An 18496-nucleotide genomic window follows, 5' to 3' on the forward strand; every position below is an offset into this window, starting at 1 on the left:
ATTGGAGGCTCCACCCTGAGCCACAAAGCCAAATTCCAGGCCAGCTAGAGCTACACAGTGAGACTCTGCCTCAAAGAGCCAGCCTGCTCCTGCACGCCCATGGTCCCGCACTGGGGAGGCAGAGGCAGGTGGATCTCTGTGAGTACGAGGCCAGCCTGGTCTACACAGCCAGCTCCAGAACAGCCAAAGCCATGCAGAGCGTGTATCTCTGCCTTAGAGCACTTGCCTAGCATCTGCTAGATGCTAGGTTCAAGGGAAAGGTGAGTTCAGTGGCAGACGGTGGCTGAAGCCTGAGGTGGGCTAAGCTTGCTGCTCCCTAGCTGCCTCTTTCCTGCTTTGTTCTATTGTCTGAGTACACACCCCATTCCATGTGGATCCTTCCAGAGAAACAGGGCCTTGGGAAGGGAAGCCTCATAGGTTCTGGAATCTAAGGCTGTGAAGAGTTGGCACAGAACTGCTAACAGGAAATGATGAGCTGAAGAAGGGCATCTTGTCATATCAGACACTGCTTTCCCAGCTCTTTCACACCCCACGAGCTATGCCTGCCATCTCCAGAGAAGGGCACAAAGCACCCCTAGCCAGGAGCCAGGAAGGTAAGAGGCCCAGCCTCACACATAAGGGCAAGAGTCCACAAAAATGGGGTAGAAGATGAGACCCGAATCCAGCCCCTGGCTGGGGCTCTACCTAAGTTCATTTCAGAAGGCTCGCAGAGAAGCCAGCTTTGCCACGGGGTTCAGACAGCGCCTTTTAAGGTGCCAGAACAACACAGCACCCCCACTGTTCTCCAAGGACAGGGCCCAGCAGCTGAGGAGCAGGCAGCAGGGGAGCTCAGACTGCCCCAGGCAGCTTGGATCCACTTTCCCAATTACTCCCTAGGAGGACTGGTTCTGAGCCACTGGTTCAATTTCACAGAAGAGGAAACCAAGGCCTAAGGACATCCAGATAACAGAAACAAGATTACTTTTGCCTCCTGAAAACCCAAACAGCACTCTCTTCATATTCAGAGAGAGTGGAGGATGCGTTGGGAATAGCCTCCAAAACCAAACGAACGTGCAGTATTTGGCTCAGAACAAAGAACATAAAACCCAAAACAAGACTTAACAATAAACCTGGAGACACTAAGCCTTTTTTTATTTCTTCAATGACACGAGAGTCAAGGTCACATCAGGATTTAACAATAGCTACGTGGGCCGGCAATCCCAGTTTCAAGATACACTCTGCAAAGGGTTGAGGGCAGGCCTCTATGGATACCTGGGGGGGGGGGGGGGGGATAGCTCAAGGGCCCTCAGTGAATGGTGGGCGAGAGGTGCTGTGAGCACAGAATGGAGGGGTCGGCCAAGACACTCGAGACACTTGGAGGGATGCCAAGTTAAGAAGACGGACACAGAAGAGTGAATGCTGGATGGCTCCACTTGAGGGAAAGGCCAAGGACACTCAAGTCCACGGAGGCAAGGTGGGGTGGCGGCAGGGTGGGAGGGCCTGCTGGTTGCAGGAGCTGGAGGGGAGGGGGTGGGAATGGGCGTAATTTCCACGTGAAGATGAAAGTTCTGGAGGCTGCACACCATGACCGTCCTGTGAGCCAGGCAAGCTCACACGCAGTGGTTCAGCGAGTCAATCAAATGATCAGCGGATTGGGGGGGGAGGGGGCTAAGTATTGTCACCTGTATTAAACCATTGCAAGCAGGTGCGGTGATGCAGGTCTGTAATCCCAGCATCAGGGGGCTGAGGCGAAGAGTGATGAGTTCAAGCCCAGTGTGGCTACACAGTGAACTGGAGGCGTCTCAGGGCACAGGACAACGCCCCGTGTGGAAATAAAGCAGAGAACCCCAGGCAACTACCACACCTCTCTCTTGCTCACCCTTGTGAGACTGGCCTTTTAAGAGCTCCTTTGTTTTTAGGGAAGGGCTAACCTCGGCTAAGTGACAGAGCCCATCACCCCCCAGAAAAGTCTCTAAGCCTCTTCCAGGTTCCCTCATCTGCATGAAGACCGTCTCGGCCCCCAGCTCTGGTGAGGTTTCCTGACCCTGTGCAGTCTGATGACCCGGAGCCTCCGCAGGAAGAGACAGGTGCCAGCCTCGTGAGCAGGAGCCTGGAGCCCACAGCTGTCAGGCCTATTTTTAAGTGGGAATATGAGCCCCTTTTATCCCTGGCTCCTCTAGAAGGCAGCTGAGCTGTGGAACACGGGGAGGGGGGCAGGGGGCACCCATCCACCAGAGCAGCTCCTGGGGCCTAAGCCCACAGGGCAGGTGTCTGCACCCGAGGCCCCGTGCAGGCCTCAGGCTCTGGTGGGCAAGCCAGGAGTCAAAGCTGCTCATTCCAACTCCAAGTGCTTTGCAACAGGCTAGAAGCCAACACGCCTAGAGCAAAAGCAAACCAGAAAGACAGAGGTCGGAGGTCCAGGCGCCTCTTCACACTTTTACCCTCAACTGTAATTACTTCAAGACGCCAACATCTTGATGCTATAGGATGAAGACGCCGAGTATTTTTGTTAAGTGCCCTCCAGTAAAATGGTGCCCAAGCCATCTTAGGTGGCCAGGCACACCTGGGAACTCCTGCCCTAGACAGTCTTCAGGCTCCGGGAGGGCAGCCTTCGCTTACCCGACACCCGACTGCCAGGGAGAGTGATAAACAGCAGCTAAGTAGCCTTTTCAAGACCTCCCTTCTCCAGAGCGACAGCGCCTTTTATGCAGCCCCACAGACACGGGTGGCGGTAAGAAGTCCCGTGCCCACACCACGTGACTGAGGAGGAAGAGACACAGAAACACGCATAGAACAGGCCATCTGCACAGGACCCCAAGAGACCTTGAGATCACAGCTCACACGTTACAAAGCTCTGTTTTCCCGATAAAACCTGACTCAGTCTCAGGGTCATTTTTCTTGTGAAAAGTTCATACATAAAAGTTTTTAATAACACATATATTTTGCTGGGCAAAACCAAAACCAACCAACCAACAAATATAAATTAAAAAAAAAAAAAGCCCATTTCAATCCAGATGGAAAAGCACCCCCACCTTTTGCTTTAAGACGGTCTCATTCTGTGTCTCATACTGGCCTTGAATTAAAAATCCTCCTGCCTCAGCCTCCTGAGAGCTGGAATTCCAGGAGCATCCGACTTCACCTGGTTCACAGTTGCCTCTGACACTCATATTCCAGTCCCTCCAGCTGGCCAAGGCTGTCCTTTGCCGCACCCCTCTAGAGTACCTCCGTTCTAGGACTGAGCAAACACCCACATCCCCAGGCCCCTCTACTAGGGGACGCTTCTATCACCTTCGTCTTTAACGACTCTGGCATTTCTGGGATGGCCCCACACCCTCCCTTTTTATCAATCAAATTAATGTCAGTTTGTAAAGGAAGTGATACTTTTATTTAAATTTTAGTCCACTTAAAAAAGAAAAAAACAAACCAATGGACTGCTTCCAGGTCAAACTCTTCACTTTTTCTCTGGAGGACACGAGTTTTAATAGGATGCTCCATACTTAAACGCAATGTCTCTGAAGTTCCAATAGAAAGGGTTCTGGTTTGTTCAATTCTGATTCTAAGTAAAGCTTTTCAGGAATGTTCAGACCTGCGTTATGGAGAGCATGTTGGCACGCATGCTGCCAAGCAGTCCTGGAATGAAGACCTCTCCCCGTGAGTCAGCCACGGGCATCCATGATTATCTGTCACACACCCGCTTCCTAACGGTTTCTCTGCTATAAATGGACACCTTCTCAGGGGACTCTGATCTGAGGTCTCAGAAGACTCAGGTGCCAATGTGACCAGTCTCTGGCTTTGCCTTATGAAGGGTATAAAAAGTTCCAAAGTCCCTATAAAGTCTAATTCAAAAACAATAAGCATACTATTATGTAAATTGCTAAAGAAAATCCCTCAGATGGGTCTCATCCAGGAGTGATTGCTTGAAGCGAGCTACACAGACAAGAACAATCTGCAGACTGAGAGGTTGGAGGGGGCTTATCAGACAGCACAGGCTCCGAGATCGCCAACCGACAACAGAAACGGACACCGACAGAAAATGAAGCAAGGCACAGAAAACTGCTGGACTGGCTACAGCTTAACCAGTCGGTCAAGTAGTTATAACCGAGCTCACGCGACTCGGGCCTTCACGCAGGCGGAGCTGCATCGCTGTCACTGGCTTGTCTCAGGGTGCCTGGCCAGCACAGGGTCCAAGCCCCTCTCGGGGGCTCCCAACAAAAAACGGCATCAAGCCAGGCGCGACAGCTCAGCACTTGGGAGATACAGGCTCTGGGAGTTCCGAACGGAGGTGCTCCAGACCCTGGGCCAAGCCCAGCTTCGAGGCATCACCTGAACACACTGGCCCCACAAACCCCCAGAGCAGCATTCGGCTCCTGCTAGCACATGCCCTGGCACACCCCGCAGGTACAATTCTCTAGTCCCTCAGGCTAATTCTGACAGAGTAAGGAAAGCAGTGCTCCCGGGAGCCCAACCTATTTACTGAGCCTCCTTCAGTCTGGGTTGGGTTTCTTTTGTGGGGAGAGGGGAAAACCAGTCAGACCAGGAAGGGCCTCTTCCCCATGACCCAACCCTGTCCTACTGAACCCAGTTCAATTTCTGTCTGACTTAGACACCTGAGACTCCCTCACAGGACCCAGTCTTGTCTCTGTCACACCCTCTAAATCCAGGTCAGGCCAAAGCATGTATCAAACTCAGGGCATTCAAACCATAAATCCACTGAGCTATGAAAAGCCGAGGGAGAACTCACACACCAGTCCAAGGCACTGAGAGACATTGGTCATCTGTTCCTGGGGGTGGAGTGGGTTGCCGGAGCCCTGCACAAGGCCAAAGCTTTTAGAACCAGACAGAGCAGGCTCTGAGAAGGCCGGCGGGTGCCCTGACCTGACAGCACCCAGGAGAAAACAGAAGCAAGGCACAGAAAATTCCCGGGTTGGCTACAGGTTAGCCAATCAACCAGTCAACCAGCTGCAACGAGGTGAATTGGCAGCAGGTTTTCCTGCACGGAACGCTGTCGGGGCAATTAATCGGCACATTGGCTTCACCTTTCGGGCCCTCTGCAGGAGCCCAAATGGCCTCCGTGCTCAGCCTCCACAAATTGTTTTCCTAGCAGAGTTCAACTGGGCTTTTCGTTTTTAATATAGAATGCTTGCGTGCGGCTTCCCAGGGCATACAAGAAGTGAAGTTCAAACTTAACTTGTGCCGTGAACTACCTGACCACCGCAGAGAGCTCCCACCCCCCCTCCACCCCACCCCCCCGGTTCTGCAGCGGGCTCCCTGGCCCTTTGCTTTCCCAAATCTAAATGTCTTGCTTGGATAAATGAAGATGGGTAAAAGGCTAAAGGGGAAACAGCATCCACTTGGTACAGACCTTGTGGTTACACGCCCGTCCAAATAGCCAGAAATCAGCGCTGTTGCTCTGGTGAGATACTCCACCACCACCCTCACCTACCGGTGTCCCCAGGCAACTCGGCAAACCACAGGCAGCACACTGGCCTTCTCCGGATTGACGCTGCCTTAGGGGCTGAACCTGCATCTCAAGTTTGACTTACCAAACCCAGCAATCCGTGTTAGCCCACACACCCAGGGCCGCACAGTTAAGCATGGTGTGTCTGTCGCTGGGAGAGAGAGCAAGCATCATACAGAGTCCCAGGACGCCATCAGCCAAGGACGCCGCCCAGCACAGCCAAGACACAGAAGGCAGGCAGGGGCTCCGCTGTTTCTGCGGCTGTTTTCGCCTCGAGCAACTTGGCCTCCAGTGCTGACTTTGCAACCTAATCCCACGTGAACAGACATTAACTGGCCTTATCTGTTCCGAATGAGGGTTCAGCTGTCCTTCAGGAATCCAAGAGCTCCAGTGAAAAGCAGCCGGCCAAGGCGAGTCTGGACACACTTTCCCTTCCCAGCAGCCGTTGTTGTTGGTGCTGGATCCTTCCCGGGAGGTCAATCACAACCTAGATCTGAGAGCAAGCCTCCTGCCTTGCTCGGGTTTTACACGTAATCATAACGACAGAACACTGACGTGACCCGGACCCACCTTAGTTCTGTGCCCTCTCTCTGCGGTTGAGCAAATACTGTTGTTTGCGGCATTGCGTCCTTCATGTGCCTCTTCTCATGAGACAAGTCCAGGGTCCTCTCTAAACCAGGCCTCGCTAGGCAGACCCCAGCGAAGGACCGGCCCTGCGCTCTGTAGAGAAAGCCCTCTGCATCCCCAGCCAGACCATATTCAAGACCCTCTGAGATGGTCAATAACTGTTGTGATTGAGTTATGAGGTGCCTTCCCAACTCATCCTCGAGGCTTGGTCCTCGGCAGACGCTGTTCTTTCAGCGACTTCTGGGAATCTTAAGAGATGGGGCTAGCTAGTTAAAACAGGTTCCCAGGCAAGTATCCTCGCTGGCTACTCCTTTTCCTGGGGCCCCTCCCCTCCTCGCTGGCCACTGTGTGGCGACTGCCTGCTCCAACAGGTTCCCAGCATGGCAGTTATCCTCATGTCAGGCCCACAGCAGCGGGGTCAGAAGACGTGGACTGAAAACCAGAAACCGTTAGCCAAAAGCAGGCCTCTTCCTCTGGGGCAGTCTGCATGTCACATGTTCCGTCACAGACCCCAAAACCAACACGGTACTTCAGGAGAACCAGCCCTCCTCGTCAGCCCACGTGAGCCACGGAAGTGATAATCAACCTACAGCTTCCTTCTAAAAATAAACTGCAGCGCCTAAATCCTGATCCTATTATTTATAACAAAATATATCTACGGTACTGAGGCATGAAGCCTGAGCAGAACAGCGAAGCCAGAGAAGATGCTGCACCATCATCTGCCCCAGACAAGACAGCACGAAGGGCCAGCAAGCACCACGTGTCACCAAACGCCGCGCAAGTCACATTATTCACTTTGTTTTTCCGGGCCTTTGGTAGGCTTCACCACTGAGTCATATTCTCAGCTCATGTTCCCCAAGCTTTAAGTTCTTCTCAAAGAATTCCTCTCTCCCGGTGACAGAGTTTCCGTCTAGTGCTGAGCCAACATCCTTGGATTCCATCTTTATGAAGTTTTTTGGGTTGGGATGTGACTACTATCCACAACAGTTCTGGCCCCAAATGAGCGTGGATTCTTCCACGTCAACTGACTCTCCAGCTCTCCAGCTGCCAACTGGATGTCCAATGTCCCACCAGAAGTCAGGCGCCTCCCAGAGGCTAGGTGCAAAGGTGGCACCTGCGCTGTTGACCAACCGGCTTCAAGCCAGGGTCACCACGGCCCTGGCTCCAGTCTGATAATTTATTTGAACAACTCCTGGACTCGGGAACTTACTTACTATGACAAAAGATACAGGTAAATATTCAGATGACGGGATGTCGAGGTCCAGGAAGGTGATCCCGAGGCCACAAGCTGCAGCCTCTGTGAGCCTGGGGTGCACCATTCTCCCTGGCAACGTAGTCTTGGAATCCTGGGACCTGTGGTTAAGGCACTTAAAAGTTTCATCATGGAGGATCAGCTGCTGGTTTGCTCTAAGGCCTTTTCTCTCCCCGGGAGCAGAGAGCTACCCTTCTGATTACAGTTGGTCCAGGAGCCCACAGGTGGCTTCATTCGAATAAACGGTGCTCCTGACAGCAGAAATCCCCAAGGATTCAGATCTCCTCTATGGGAACCCGGGTCAAAGGCCAGTTATTGGAACACAGCATGTTCCTACCTCCCTGTCACATGGAAATTACAGGCATGTTAGGAGCTCAGGCCAAGGAGAGACACAAGTGTGTTTATTACGCATAGGAAATTGCTGGCAGTCTTTGAATCTCTTCTCTGTACAGAGCACGTGGCTTGATTTCAAAAGCAAGACTTCCTCGGGAAATGGCACTGGAGGCTCTGGTGTGGACGGCTCACCTGCCCCCTGGCTACTCGGATGCTGCCCTGGGCCGTCCAAGGCCTGGCATCTCTTCCAGGCTCACCGTGCCTGGAGCCTGGGCACTCTGCAGATGCTATGTGTTGACAAGTAATAAATCTGCAACCAGAAATCAAGTCAGCGCATCGCACCTGCCCTCAGGCGACGCCTCCCAGCTTCCGCCCCCGCCTTCAGCCTGTCCCACCGGCTTCTCCCTGCGCCCACACAGCAGAGGCCCCCACTGTCTTGCCAGCTCCTCCCAACTTGTAAGCAGACTGGATTCTGCCCTTTCCCCCTTCAGCTTCAGGGAAAATGCACCTTCTGAGTTCCTGCTGTGCTCTGGCCACTGTTTGGCTCCCACTGTTTTCTCTACCACAGGGCTCATTGAGAAGCTCCCAAGAATCTCGTGTTTCACAGACTCTCAGCAGCCTCAGGGCCTTTGCACATGCTGCTGTTTCCACGGCTCCTGGGGTACTTTCTTCAACCTTTGACCCAGCTAACGTGCCTCACACACCCTGCAGGTGAGACCACAGGTCCTGAGGTATGTTTCATTAGTTGGTCTGATACTGTCTCTTGTATTTCCTTCATTTACCACCATTTGTAGATGGTATTTGTGATTTACTGTCGCCGCCTTTTGCAGTTTCGGCAGACTGGAGGTGTTGTGCACACAGGGCTGGGAGCTGTGGGGGGAAATGCCATCTAGAAATTTCTTATTCTCTGATTGGTAATTAAATTGTCTTTGCCAGCAAATACGGAAAAGGAAACAATTTGATGCATGGAATCTTCTGCAATGCAAACATTTACGTTATTTTAAAGTAACTGTTACCCCTAGAAGAAGCGTGTCAGCTGACAGAGTCACCTCTCTAAGACTGGAGGCGCCACAAGAGCCTAAGTCTAAACTGCTTTCCTCTCTCGAGTAGATTATCTTGAAGTTTAAATGCAAATACCTGACCAGGTTAGCTCATATCTGAACACAGGTGCGAGCCTGCAAGAAACACACCCCACACATGCTCCACATCAGAGAGCTAAACACAGCCCACTCCAGGGACATGGGACTGACCACGAAGGCCTCATGAGGACAGGACATTGTCCAACCAGCTTCTGGATCCCCAGGACCCACACAGAGGTGCTACCTCCAAGCTCTCCCAAGTCTTAGCTTCTGCTCGATTTAGTCAGAGCCGTGGGTATGATAAAGAAGCAAATAGCCCTGGCAAGGCTCATGTCGACAATCCAGCCTTCTCACCCCAACCTCTCCTCACCTCCTCCCTCTTCGTTCTCTTCTCACCTCTCTCTTCCCCTCTCTGGAGAACAAACTCTTCCAATTCCTCCCTTTGTAGTCTCCTTCCTTTCTCCAAGTCCATCCCTACTGTACTATTTGAATTTTTACTTTTTCTTATTTTCAGTGTTATGGTTCAAACCTGGGACCCTGAACACAATCCTCAAGGGCTCTACCACTAGAGTACATCCATGACCGTTTAGCTCGTTTTTGTTTCTGAGGCAGAGGCTCACCAAGTAGCCCAGGCTGGCCTCGACCTCTCAATCCTTCCATCTCTGCCTCCTTCATCCAGGGACTGCAGACCTGTACCACCTCATCCGGCCTCTTGAATTCTTAGTTGTAGGTACCAGCTGCCAGCTTTATAACAGTGAGGATTCAGTTCCGCGTCAGGGGCCACCATGCCACCTGCCCCCCACATTCCACCCACATGATAATCTCAGCACATCAACCTTGAGACGGTCACATTGACAGGAACATTGCTGAGAAAGCAAAGTGAAGAAATGTGTCTCATTTTGGACAGAAGCTTCAACAGCCACCCTTGCCAAGTTGTTTCCCCCCTGCTCCCGTTTCAAGTCGTGGAAACTCTCTGGAAGGAATGTCTCCACCATGGGGTGACTTCACTGAGGAGACTAGTACTGACCCACACAGGAGGGACAGCATGAAGACAAAGAAATTGCCTGAGATGGGTGCTTGGTTCAGTCGGTAGAGTACCTGCCTGGCGTGTCCAAGGCCCTGAGTACAATTCAAAGGAGAGAGAGAGAGAAAGAGAGGGAAATTCTTCCATGGTGAGTGTACTTCCACAGCATAAAATATCCTGCCATGACAGATAGGCTCCACAGGAGTCACTCACAGTTACATTCTCCACAGAAACGTCTCTATGTGTGAACACTATACAAAAATGTGCTGGGAGTTTGAGGCCAGCCTGGTCTACACAGTGAGTTCCAGGACAGCCAAGGCTACAGAGAGAAACCCTGTCTCCCCCCCAAAAAAAGTGTTGAGGGCTGGAGAGATGGCTCAGTGGTTAAGAACACTTGTTGCTCTTGCAGAGGACCGGGGTTCTGTTCCCAGCACCCACGTGGTAGCTCACAACCGTCTATAACCCCAGTTCTAGAGCTGCCCTTCTGACCTTCCCAGGGCATACACACATGTAGAACACACACATGCATTCAAGCAGAACATGCACACACAAAACGAACCTTTAAAAATAAATGCTAACAGCAACATTATATGCGTATTAGTAAAGGCAACAACTAAAACCCGAATGTCCTCCGGCGGGAAAATAGATAGCAGCAGACACAGGGCGGGCTACAGCACCGGGGGGCAAGGAGTGTGCTTCGGCAACATGCACCATGATTCAACTTCAGAGAGACATTTGAGGGAAACAGGGAACCACGTTGATGAAAAATATATAAGCCTTGAATAAAGCATGGCTCCCGCTACACAGTCACAGATTATACATAACTACACAGGTACTGAGTAGGGACAGTCAAAAGCCTGCTAAACTATAAAGGAAAGCAAGAGGATGCAAAAAATCAGGGCGGGGTTACCACGGGGGAGAGGGAGGGAAGCAATGCAGAGCTTCCCCATGAAAAGCCCTCGGTGGGTTCCTGGCTTATTCTTTATGTCTCATCACGCGCAGGGCCTTACGCAGGATCCGTACTCACAACAATACATGGTGTCATTTCTTTTTCTTTTAGTTAGTTTTTTTTTTTTTTCCGACAGGGTTTCTCTGTGTAGCCTGACCTTGTTCTGTAGACCAGGCTGGCCTCGAACTCAGAAATCCACCTGCCTCTGCCTCCCTGAGTACTGGGATTACGGGCGTGTGCCACCACGACTGGCTGACATGCATCTTTCGTAAGGAGAGAGCAGAGTAAGGATGTTCATTTTGTCAATTTTTTCTTTCCTTTTTGAAGAGCAGATCCTCTGAGGCTTTGTCTGGCTCAGAGTAGAATCGTTTCTGTGAGGTTACCTGAGGGTAGTTACCACAGCTGCCACCACCGTACCAGCCGGCCCCTCCAGCATGCTACAGGGGCATGAGAGGTGAGAAGCAACCCTCTGCCACCTATCCCCATCTTCAGGGCATGCAGCACTCCCGCTCCCAGGGCCGAAACCGACAGGTTCCTCCCTCAGATCTGCCTGGACGCCCATCCACTCACCACATCCTTCTGAAGCATGTCAAGAGCCTCTCCAGCCGGACACAGCACAGCAGAAGGGCACAGACGCCCCCACCCCACCCCCCACCATAGTTCAGGCAGATAAAGCCACCAGGAGCTGAGGTGTGACACAGGTGAAGAGCAGAAGATGCTCCAGAAGACCAGAGGTAGAGCAGAAGGTGGAGAAGCCCCAGGACTCAGCAAAGAGGGAACCGCCCACAATTCAGAACAGCGAAAAGCTACTTTTTGATACACTTGATGAACACTTTATACAAACCTGGAAACCTCACTCAGTCAAGTGTTGTCCATGACGTTTGCTGCTTTGATTTTCAATACTTTGCTCCCTTCCTCAATGCCACTAGAGAGCAAAGTCAAGAACATAAAATCCTTGTCCCTCCCTGCTATGAAACTCATTCTCTTAAAGCTATGGGCCACTCCGCTCGCACTCACTCTTCCTTGGGAGTGTCCAGTGCCTGGAGAGGGTCACCCCCGACTCACAGGCTGGGCCTCTTCCGTGTTCACTGGCCTTGATCATCTCACTGTGACGCTCACTCCCACTGTGCACTCACTCAGGGCGATTCTTAGAAACCAGTGTGTTCTCTGTTAATGTTTATCAGTCCCTGGGACTGCATCCGTCATTTTGCTCCCGTCATTTTCCAGATTTGCACATTCAATTCAAACTGCTCTATTTATGGTTTCTTTCTTAATGGTCTTTGGGGGAAATGAGACCAAAGCAACAAGGCTCTAGAAGCAACACGGAGACAGCCACACAGCACAGCAGGCGACCCTGCCCAGGCATGGTTTTCCTTGTTGCTGGAAACAAAACAACAAATCCAGGTGCCTGAGTGGGTCCCCAGCCAATGCCAGGCGTGCCAATATCTTACTTTCCTTTCCTTGCTGGGATAAAATGGCTTACAGTTCCAGGCTACAGTCAACGGCAGGGCAGGCCTGCGGCAGTCGGTCCCAGAGCGTCCACAGTCGAGAGCAGAGAGGACATGAATGCACCCACGCTCACTCATTCTCCGTTTTCCCTCTCACACACGTCTAACATTAACACTGCAGCCCTCAAACCATACCTTCCACACTCGGAGTAGCTCTTCCACGCCAGCACACCTGACCTTATCCATCCTTCACTAAGACCCTCTTCCAGCCCCTGAAGAGGTGGTCTTGCCACTAAGAGCACTTGCTGTTCTTGTAAAGGACCCAGGTTTGATTCCCAGCACCCGCATGGAGTCTTATCGCCTCTTCTGGTCCCAGGCACGCATGTGGTGTGCAGATATACATATAGGCAAAACATTCATACACACAAAATTATAAAGGAAAGTCTTTTTTTTTTTTTTTTCAGATCAGCTCTCTTCCAGGTAAATTTAAATTGTGCTAAGTTGAGAAGTAAAACTAGCCATGACACTAGCCAAAAAAGGCAACAGCACGCTCAGGGCTCACTCATGCCCAACTTGCCAACGCGCTCCACAAATGGATCTGGGGTGAAGGTCTTACTCTAGCCCAGGCTACCCTGACGCTCCTAAGAGTGCCCCTGCCTCACTCTCTCCAGTCTGGGGAGCACAAGCGCAAGCCCCCCCACAGGCTGTAAAAGGCCATCTCCGCTGGCAACGGGCATGCTTTGCCCAGCCATGGTTTAATGTGTCACTTTTTAGATTGCAGTTGGGGAGCTAGGCCTGGTTGTTCATGCTGGTAATCCTGGCCCTTAGGAGGCAGAGGCAGGAAGACTGCTTCCGAGATCGAGCCCAGCCTGGGCTACGAGTTCCAGGCCAGCCCTGGAATAGCAAACTTCATTTACTGCTTTACGCATTTATGCAGAAGCCTTCACATCACTTGTTTCTTTTGTTACTTTTTATTTTTATTTTTCCCAACCCACTAGGTGCTAAGTGTGAGGAAGAGGGATTAATTACCCCGCTGAATGCTAACACTTCCATGGGAACCCTCGTGCTGGCAAAAACGCAGGTGACGAGGGCCCAGGAAGCACCTCTAACTCTCCAGGGTCACCCCATCCCTGCTCCACTTCAACTCTGAGTTACAACTCTGGCTCCAGGGATCGGATAAATAAAACCCAGGCCTCCTGCCCCACACTGTAGCCAGCAGACCTAATCCAAAGCCGACAGACATCACCCACTCTGTCCCGCTCTCCCCTGCTCCCTTCCCTGAGCCTGCTTAGATAATTCCCAGTGCAGTAATGTGAACAGGGGGCGACGGCCAGCACACTTCAAATCAGAGTGCAGCAATAACTCATTCAAGTTCCAAGTTTATAACAGCCAGGTCCTTTAAGAAAGCAACTGTAAGATTATGGAGGAATGCATAGAACCAAGCACTAACAACAAAAATAAAATCCTCTCGAGGGCCCCATATGGTCTAGGATGCCTGAGCTTTAGCATTCCATTTGTCCCTATTGCTTTAAGGGTTTCAGGGAGACCTGGGGGCGGGGGTGGGGAGGCTGTATGCTCTCTCTGTCCACCGCCTCCCACGTGCTCACTCGCTGGCTCTTTGTTCTCCCAGAGTGGACTAAACTTCCATAAGCGATATTCCCATGGGCTCTGTGGGCTGTAAGCGTCTCCAAGTGAACACTGCCTAAGTTTACTTCCTTCCCAGGGTGGCAAAACCACCTCTGCCCACAGAGCTTTGGAACATCTCAGGGTACTGAACTCGCCATGTTCTAACCTGACCTGGCAGGCGCCCAGAAGTTCCCCGAGCCCGGGAATTCATATTCCAGCCACCCTCCCATCGAAGAAAAATGGATCCCAGTACACTTCATGGGACAGCTGTAAGGTCAGCTCCGTCTCAAGAACCCTTGCTCACCACCTGAGAAGTCAGTGCCATGCCTCCCCCCCCCCACAAGTCCCCAAAGCAGAAGCTCCAGAAATAATGAAAGTGGAAGAGGAGAAAGGAGGAACACAACACCCACCAACCCATCGCTCTTCCCACAGCGGTCCAACGGGAAGCCCAGAGGAGCAGGGGAGGCTCCCTTCCCATAAGACCAGCTTCGCCTTGTCACTATGCCCACACCCAATGTCCACCCCCAAAAGAATGCCCACTCATACGGGTGCTCATCTACCTGTTCCTCTTACAAATGTTCACTGAGCCTACGCTGTGAAGCATCATCAAAGCTAAAACACCTACCCTTATAAATAGGCAATTCAGTTGAGAAAAACACCTAGGGGCTGGAGAGATGGCTCAGTAGTTTGAGCCACTAGCTGCTCTGCCAAAGGACCCGGGTTCAACTCCCAGCACCCACATGACGGCTCACAACAGTCTGTAACTCCAGTTCCAGGGGATCTGATACCCTCACACAGGCATACATGCAGGTAAAATACCAATGCACATGCAATAAAAAAAAAAATAATAATTTTTTTATAGGAAAAAAAACATGAAAGAATGTGGTGGTTTGACCACCACATAAGGCACAAAAGCATCAAGAAGTTAACAGACAATAATCACTGGCTTCTACATACATAGACACACACACTCTTCAACATGTCACAAATGGAAACAAATATGAACACACATTTACATATGCATACAGCCCTCTGCCCCTGCCCCAAGCAAGAATGGCTGCCACAGGTTCATACATTTCAGTGCTTGGTCCTCAGCTGGTGGAACTGTTTGGGAAGGATGAGGAGGTAAAGAGACATGAGACCTTTCACCTGAGCTCAAGCCACTCCCAGTCCGTCTCTTCCCCGCCCTACTCTCTGCCTCTCGTGATGTGAGCTCTTTCGGCACGCTCCAGGGCCGTGCCTGCCTCGTGCCTGTCTGTCTGCTGCCATGCTCTCCACCAAGATGGCCACCGACCCACCCCGGGAAACGGTTTCTTCTGTCTGCCACCTTGGCTGTGCTGTTTGTCACAGCAGTAGAGAAGTAACTAAGTCAGAGAACTAGAAAGTTAGGGAGAAAAAAAAAACAGTTGTTGTGGATGTTTGGGGTGATGATGTGTAAACAGGTTTTTGTTAAAATTTGAAGTTGGAGATGTTAGTTTGTCCACACCTGTTAAGTGTCTTGTGCAGAACATGGTCTTTGCCAGGTGGAATTAGTTGAATTCTGAGGACTTTGAGGGGTGTAAATATGACAGCCCAGAGGAAGAAGCCACAGCTGCTTAGAGGAGGACTGCTTGCTGCTGGTTCGTCCTGCTGCTGCATTTGCTGTTTGCTGATTTGCTGATTACCTGGACTTCTGGATTTCTGGACAAGTGATATTGGTATTGTCTCCAAAAGAATCCTACAACCTTACCCAGTGGGAAATAGAAAAGAGAGCTCCACCCCCTGTCCCCACTAACCGTCTTTCCCTCCTACCCGGTGTTGGGGGGTTGGAAGGGAGGTAGAAGAGCTTAATAACCCTAAATAAAGCAGGTTTGATAAAAATATCAAGGATAATAGGTATATATAAGAAGTGTGTGTGTGTGTGTGTGTGCCTGTGTGCACGTACATGCGTGTGTAGGAGGGTAAATTATAGCCCTTAGAGAAAAACTTGTGTTTCTAAAAATGGGCAATACAAATTATTTTAACCTTTTGACTGTTATATGCCTAAACTCCTACTACATAATAACAAATTTAGCATAAAAATAAAAGGGAAAGATTACTATACTCTCCTTTATTTCAGTCCACTGATAACTCTGCCAAAAAAAAAAAAAGTCTAGAACCTGCCCCTGTTATTTCCTTTAAACACATTGTAAACCATAAACTCTTACACTGCTAAAAATATGCCAATTGCATTTTTATGTTCTCCAACAATTGCTAATCCAGAGCTGCCCAGTGCTTCACTGGTCCTGACTGAACAACATTCCTCCAAGCTCAAGGGTAATAATACACTAAGTCTAGATTGCACAATAAATGTTCAAAGGTCAGGAGTCAGGCTGCAGAGGGCATCTCATCCTGGCACAATCAACAAGAGATCCTGGGTCTCTAAGAAATGAAGAAGCATCTTTACTTGGTAGGTTTTCTCCTTTTCCATTTATCTTGTTGCCTTTAAGAAGTGTCTCGGGGCTGGAGAGATGGCTCAGTGGCTAAGAGCACTGCCTGCACTCCAGAAGTCCTGATGGTTCAATTCCCAGCAACTACTGGGTGGTTCACAACCATCTATAATGTGATCTGATGCCCTCTTCTGGCAAGCAGGAATACACACAGATAGAACACTCATGCATAAAATATAAATCTAACAGTATGCTAAAGAAAAGAAAAGCAAGCAAGCAAGAAAGATCTGAGGGGGCATGGTGGCATATGCTTGCAATCCCTGTCCTCCAAGACCTGGAGGTATAGGATCATTTGAGGCCAGCCTGAGCTACGTATTTTATGCTGTGTCTCAAAGAGAAGAGAGAAGTTTCTGCACATTCACAAGGTCCAGACAAAGGCAACTCTGGGCAAGACCAAACAAAGCCACAGGCATCTCAGCACAAGACCTGAGTAGGAAGGAGGCCACACCTCTCGGGATGGACTCTGTTCCTCTCAGCCGTAAACTCTGAAGCTCCACACAGCCCTGACAGGAGGCTCTGCCCTGTCTGTGCCCTGCTGGATGGACAATAATCCCAAAATGATAGGCCCTCACTCACCTGCCCCACCGATTCTTTCCCAGGGCAGCAGGGACATCAAACATCCCACAGGGTCAATGGGTCAAGTGGCTGGGCAGGCCGTGTGGAACAAACTGTCCTCATGCTTCCCAGTCTGCACTGCCCCTGCCCAGTGGTCGCCTTCTGCAGCGGGAGACACTGACACACCAGACACTGAACTCAGTCCACCGTAAATTAGGCCACCTTCCTCGGCACTGTAGGCGCACAGCCCTCTGCCGCCTCCTGGCCTCCTGCCCGCCACAGTGACGCCCCCATGAAGCACACCTGCTGCACCTGTCCCTGCTGCTGAGGGGACCACTGGCCACCCGAAGGCCACATCCAGGACCCTCCACTGTCCACCCACCCTTTCACCCAGAACCTGCCATCTCCTACCCCCTCCTGAGGTCCAAGGAAGGTCTCTGCGTCATCACGGATACCCCCACCCTACCCTGAACCCACATGCTAGCCTTCCCCGAAGTTAAACTATCGGTCCTCCGTTTCTCCGACCACAGTCCACTCCCAAAGGGCCTTCCCCAGACTGGCCCAGAAGCCGGCAGTCGCCAACAGTTAACCTGGGCACACAGTTTCGGTGCATTGACTTCCTCAGCAGAAGACTGTGAAAGGACCATCACCCAAGGCCCCTTTTATCCGGGCTCCTTAACCAAAGGATTCATTTCGATCCTCTCGGTAGATACCGCGGTTCTCCCTCACTGATTAGCTCTAGCTAACAATGCGAACTAGTCCCAATCTCTACCAGCTTTGAGCTTTAACTTTTAGAAGGGGGAAATGCCTGGTTCTGGGCAACTTCAAAGCCCTAGGTTTTGTTGTTGTTTTCCCCACCGTTCCTCAGAAGACTCTGAAAGGAGAAACAACTGGATGCTTAACTTCACTGCTCGGACTACGAGCTTGGGAACCGTAGGGCCTCGGTTTCCCCTGCCTCCTGAGCCAGAAAGTCCGGGATCTCTAGAGCCTCTCGACCATCCGGCCTCAGGTCCCCAGCTGCAACAACACCTGGAGCCACAGCTGCGTCCAGATGGCCAAGTCCGGGCCTGCCCGGGCGCACCCTCCTGTCACCTGGCGGGGCCCTCGGGCGCCCCGATCCCGCGGCCCTGGGGCGAGCTCTGGGAGCCCCGTCTCCAGCGTTCGGAGCTAGGTCGCATCAGATGCACCTGCCTCTCCCGGCCCGTGGGTCCCTGGGCTCCCAGCCCGCCCGGAGCTCGCGTGAGAAACCAAGGAGAAAGGAAAACAAGCCACAGGCAGGGCCGTCCCGGCCTCGGCGGCTGCCACCGACACGCCACCTGCGACGCGGCCGGGCGGCGGGGACAGAGGCCGGGCCGAGGCTCCGCGCGCGCCCCTTACCGGTGAGGCGGCCGCCCCCCTCGCCGTGCCCGCGGCGCCGCTGCAGGACGAAGTAGCAGCTGCTCTTCTGGGTCACCCAGAGCTTCAGCGCGTTCTTGAGCAGCACCTCCTCCGGCTTGAGCCACATCGCGGCGAGCCTGCCGCGCCCGCGGGCCCCGGTTCACATCGCCCCAGCCGCCGGCCGCACCGGGCCGAGCCCGCGGGGAAGGACGCGGCGGGGGCTGCGCGCCGAGACGCCGGCCGAAGCGCCCGCCGAAGCGCCCGCCGAGTCCCGGAGCGCCGAGACCTCAGCTCGCCGGGCTCACCCCGCGCGGCCCGCCC

The 18496-nt window shown here is 52.0% G+C and overlaps 1 protein-coding gene across 1 annotated transcript in view; it reads right to left on the reverse strand.

The window, feature by feature from the left end:
• Tbc1d8 (TBC1 domain family member 8) overlaps positions 1-18450 on the reverse strand; it is a 96729-nt gene extending 78279 nt beyond the window's left edge. Inside the window, exon 1 of the mRNA XM_055607341.1 lies at positions 18176-18450. Coding sequence (XP_055463316.1) covers positions 18176-18302 — 127 coding nt within the window. The 5' untranslated portion in view covers positions 18303-18450. The remainder of the gene's footprint in view (positions 1-18175) is intronic.
• Positions 18451-18496: the final 46 nt, after the last annotated feature.

Source organism: Psammomys obesus, unplaced genomic scaffold (genome assembly GCF_907164565.1).
Source record: "Psammomys obesus unplaced genomic scaffold, mPsaObe1.curated_primary_1811, whole genome shotgun sequence".
Lineage (NCBI taxonomy): Eukaryota > Metazoa > Chordata > Mammalia > Rodentia > Muridae > Psammomys > Psammomys obesus.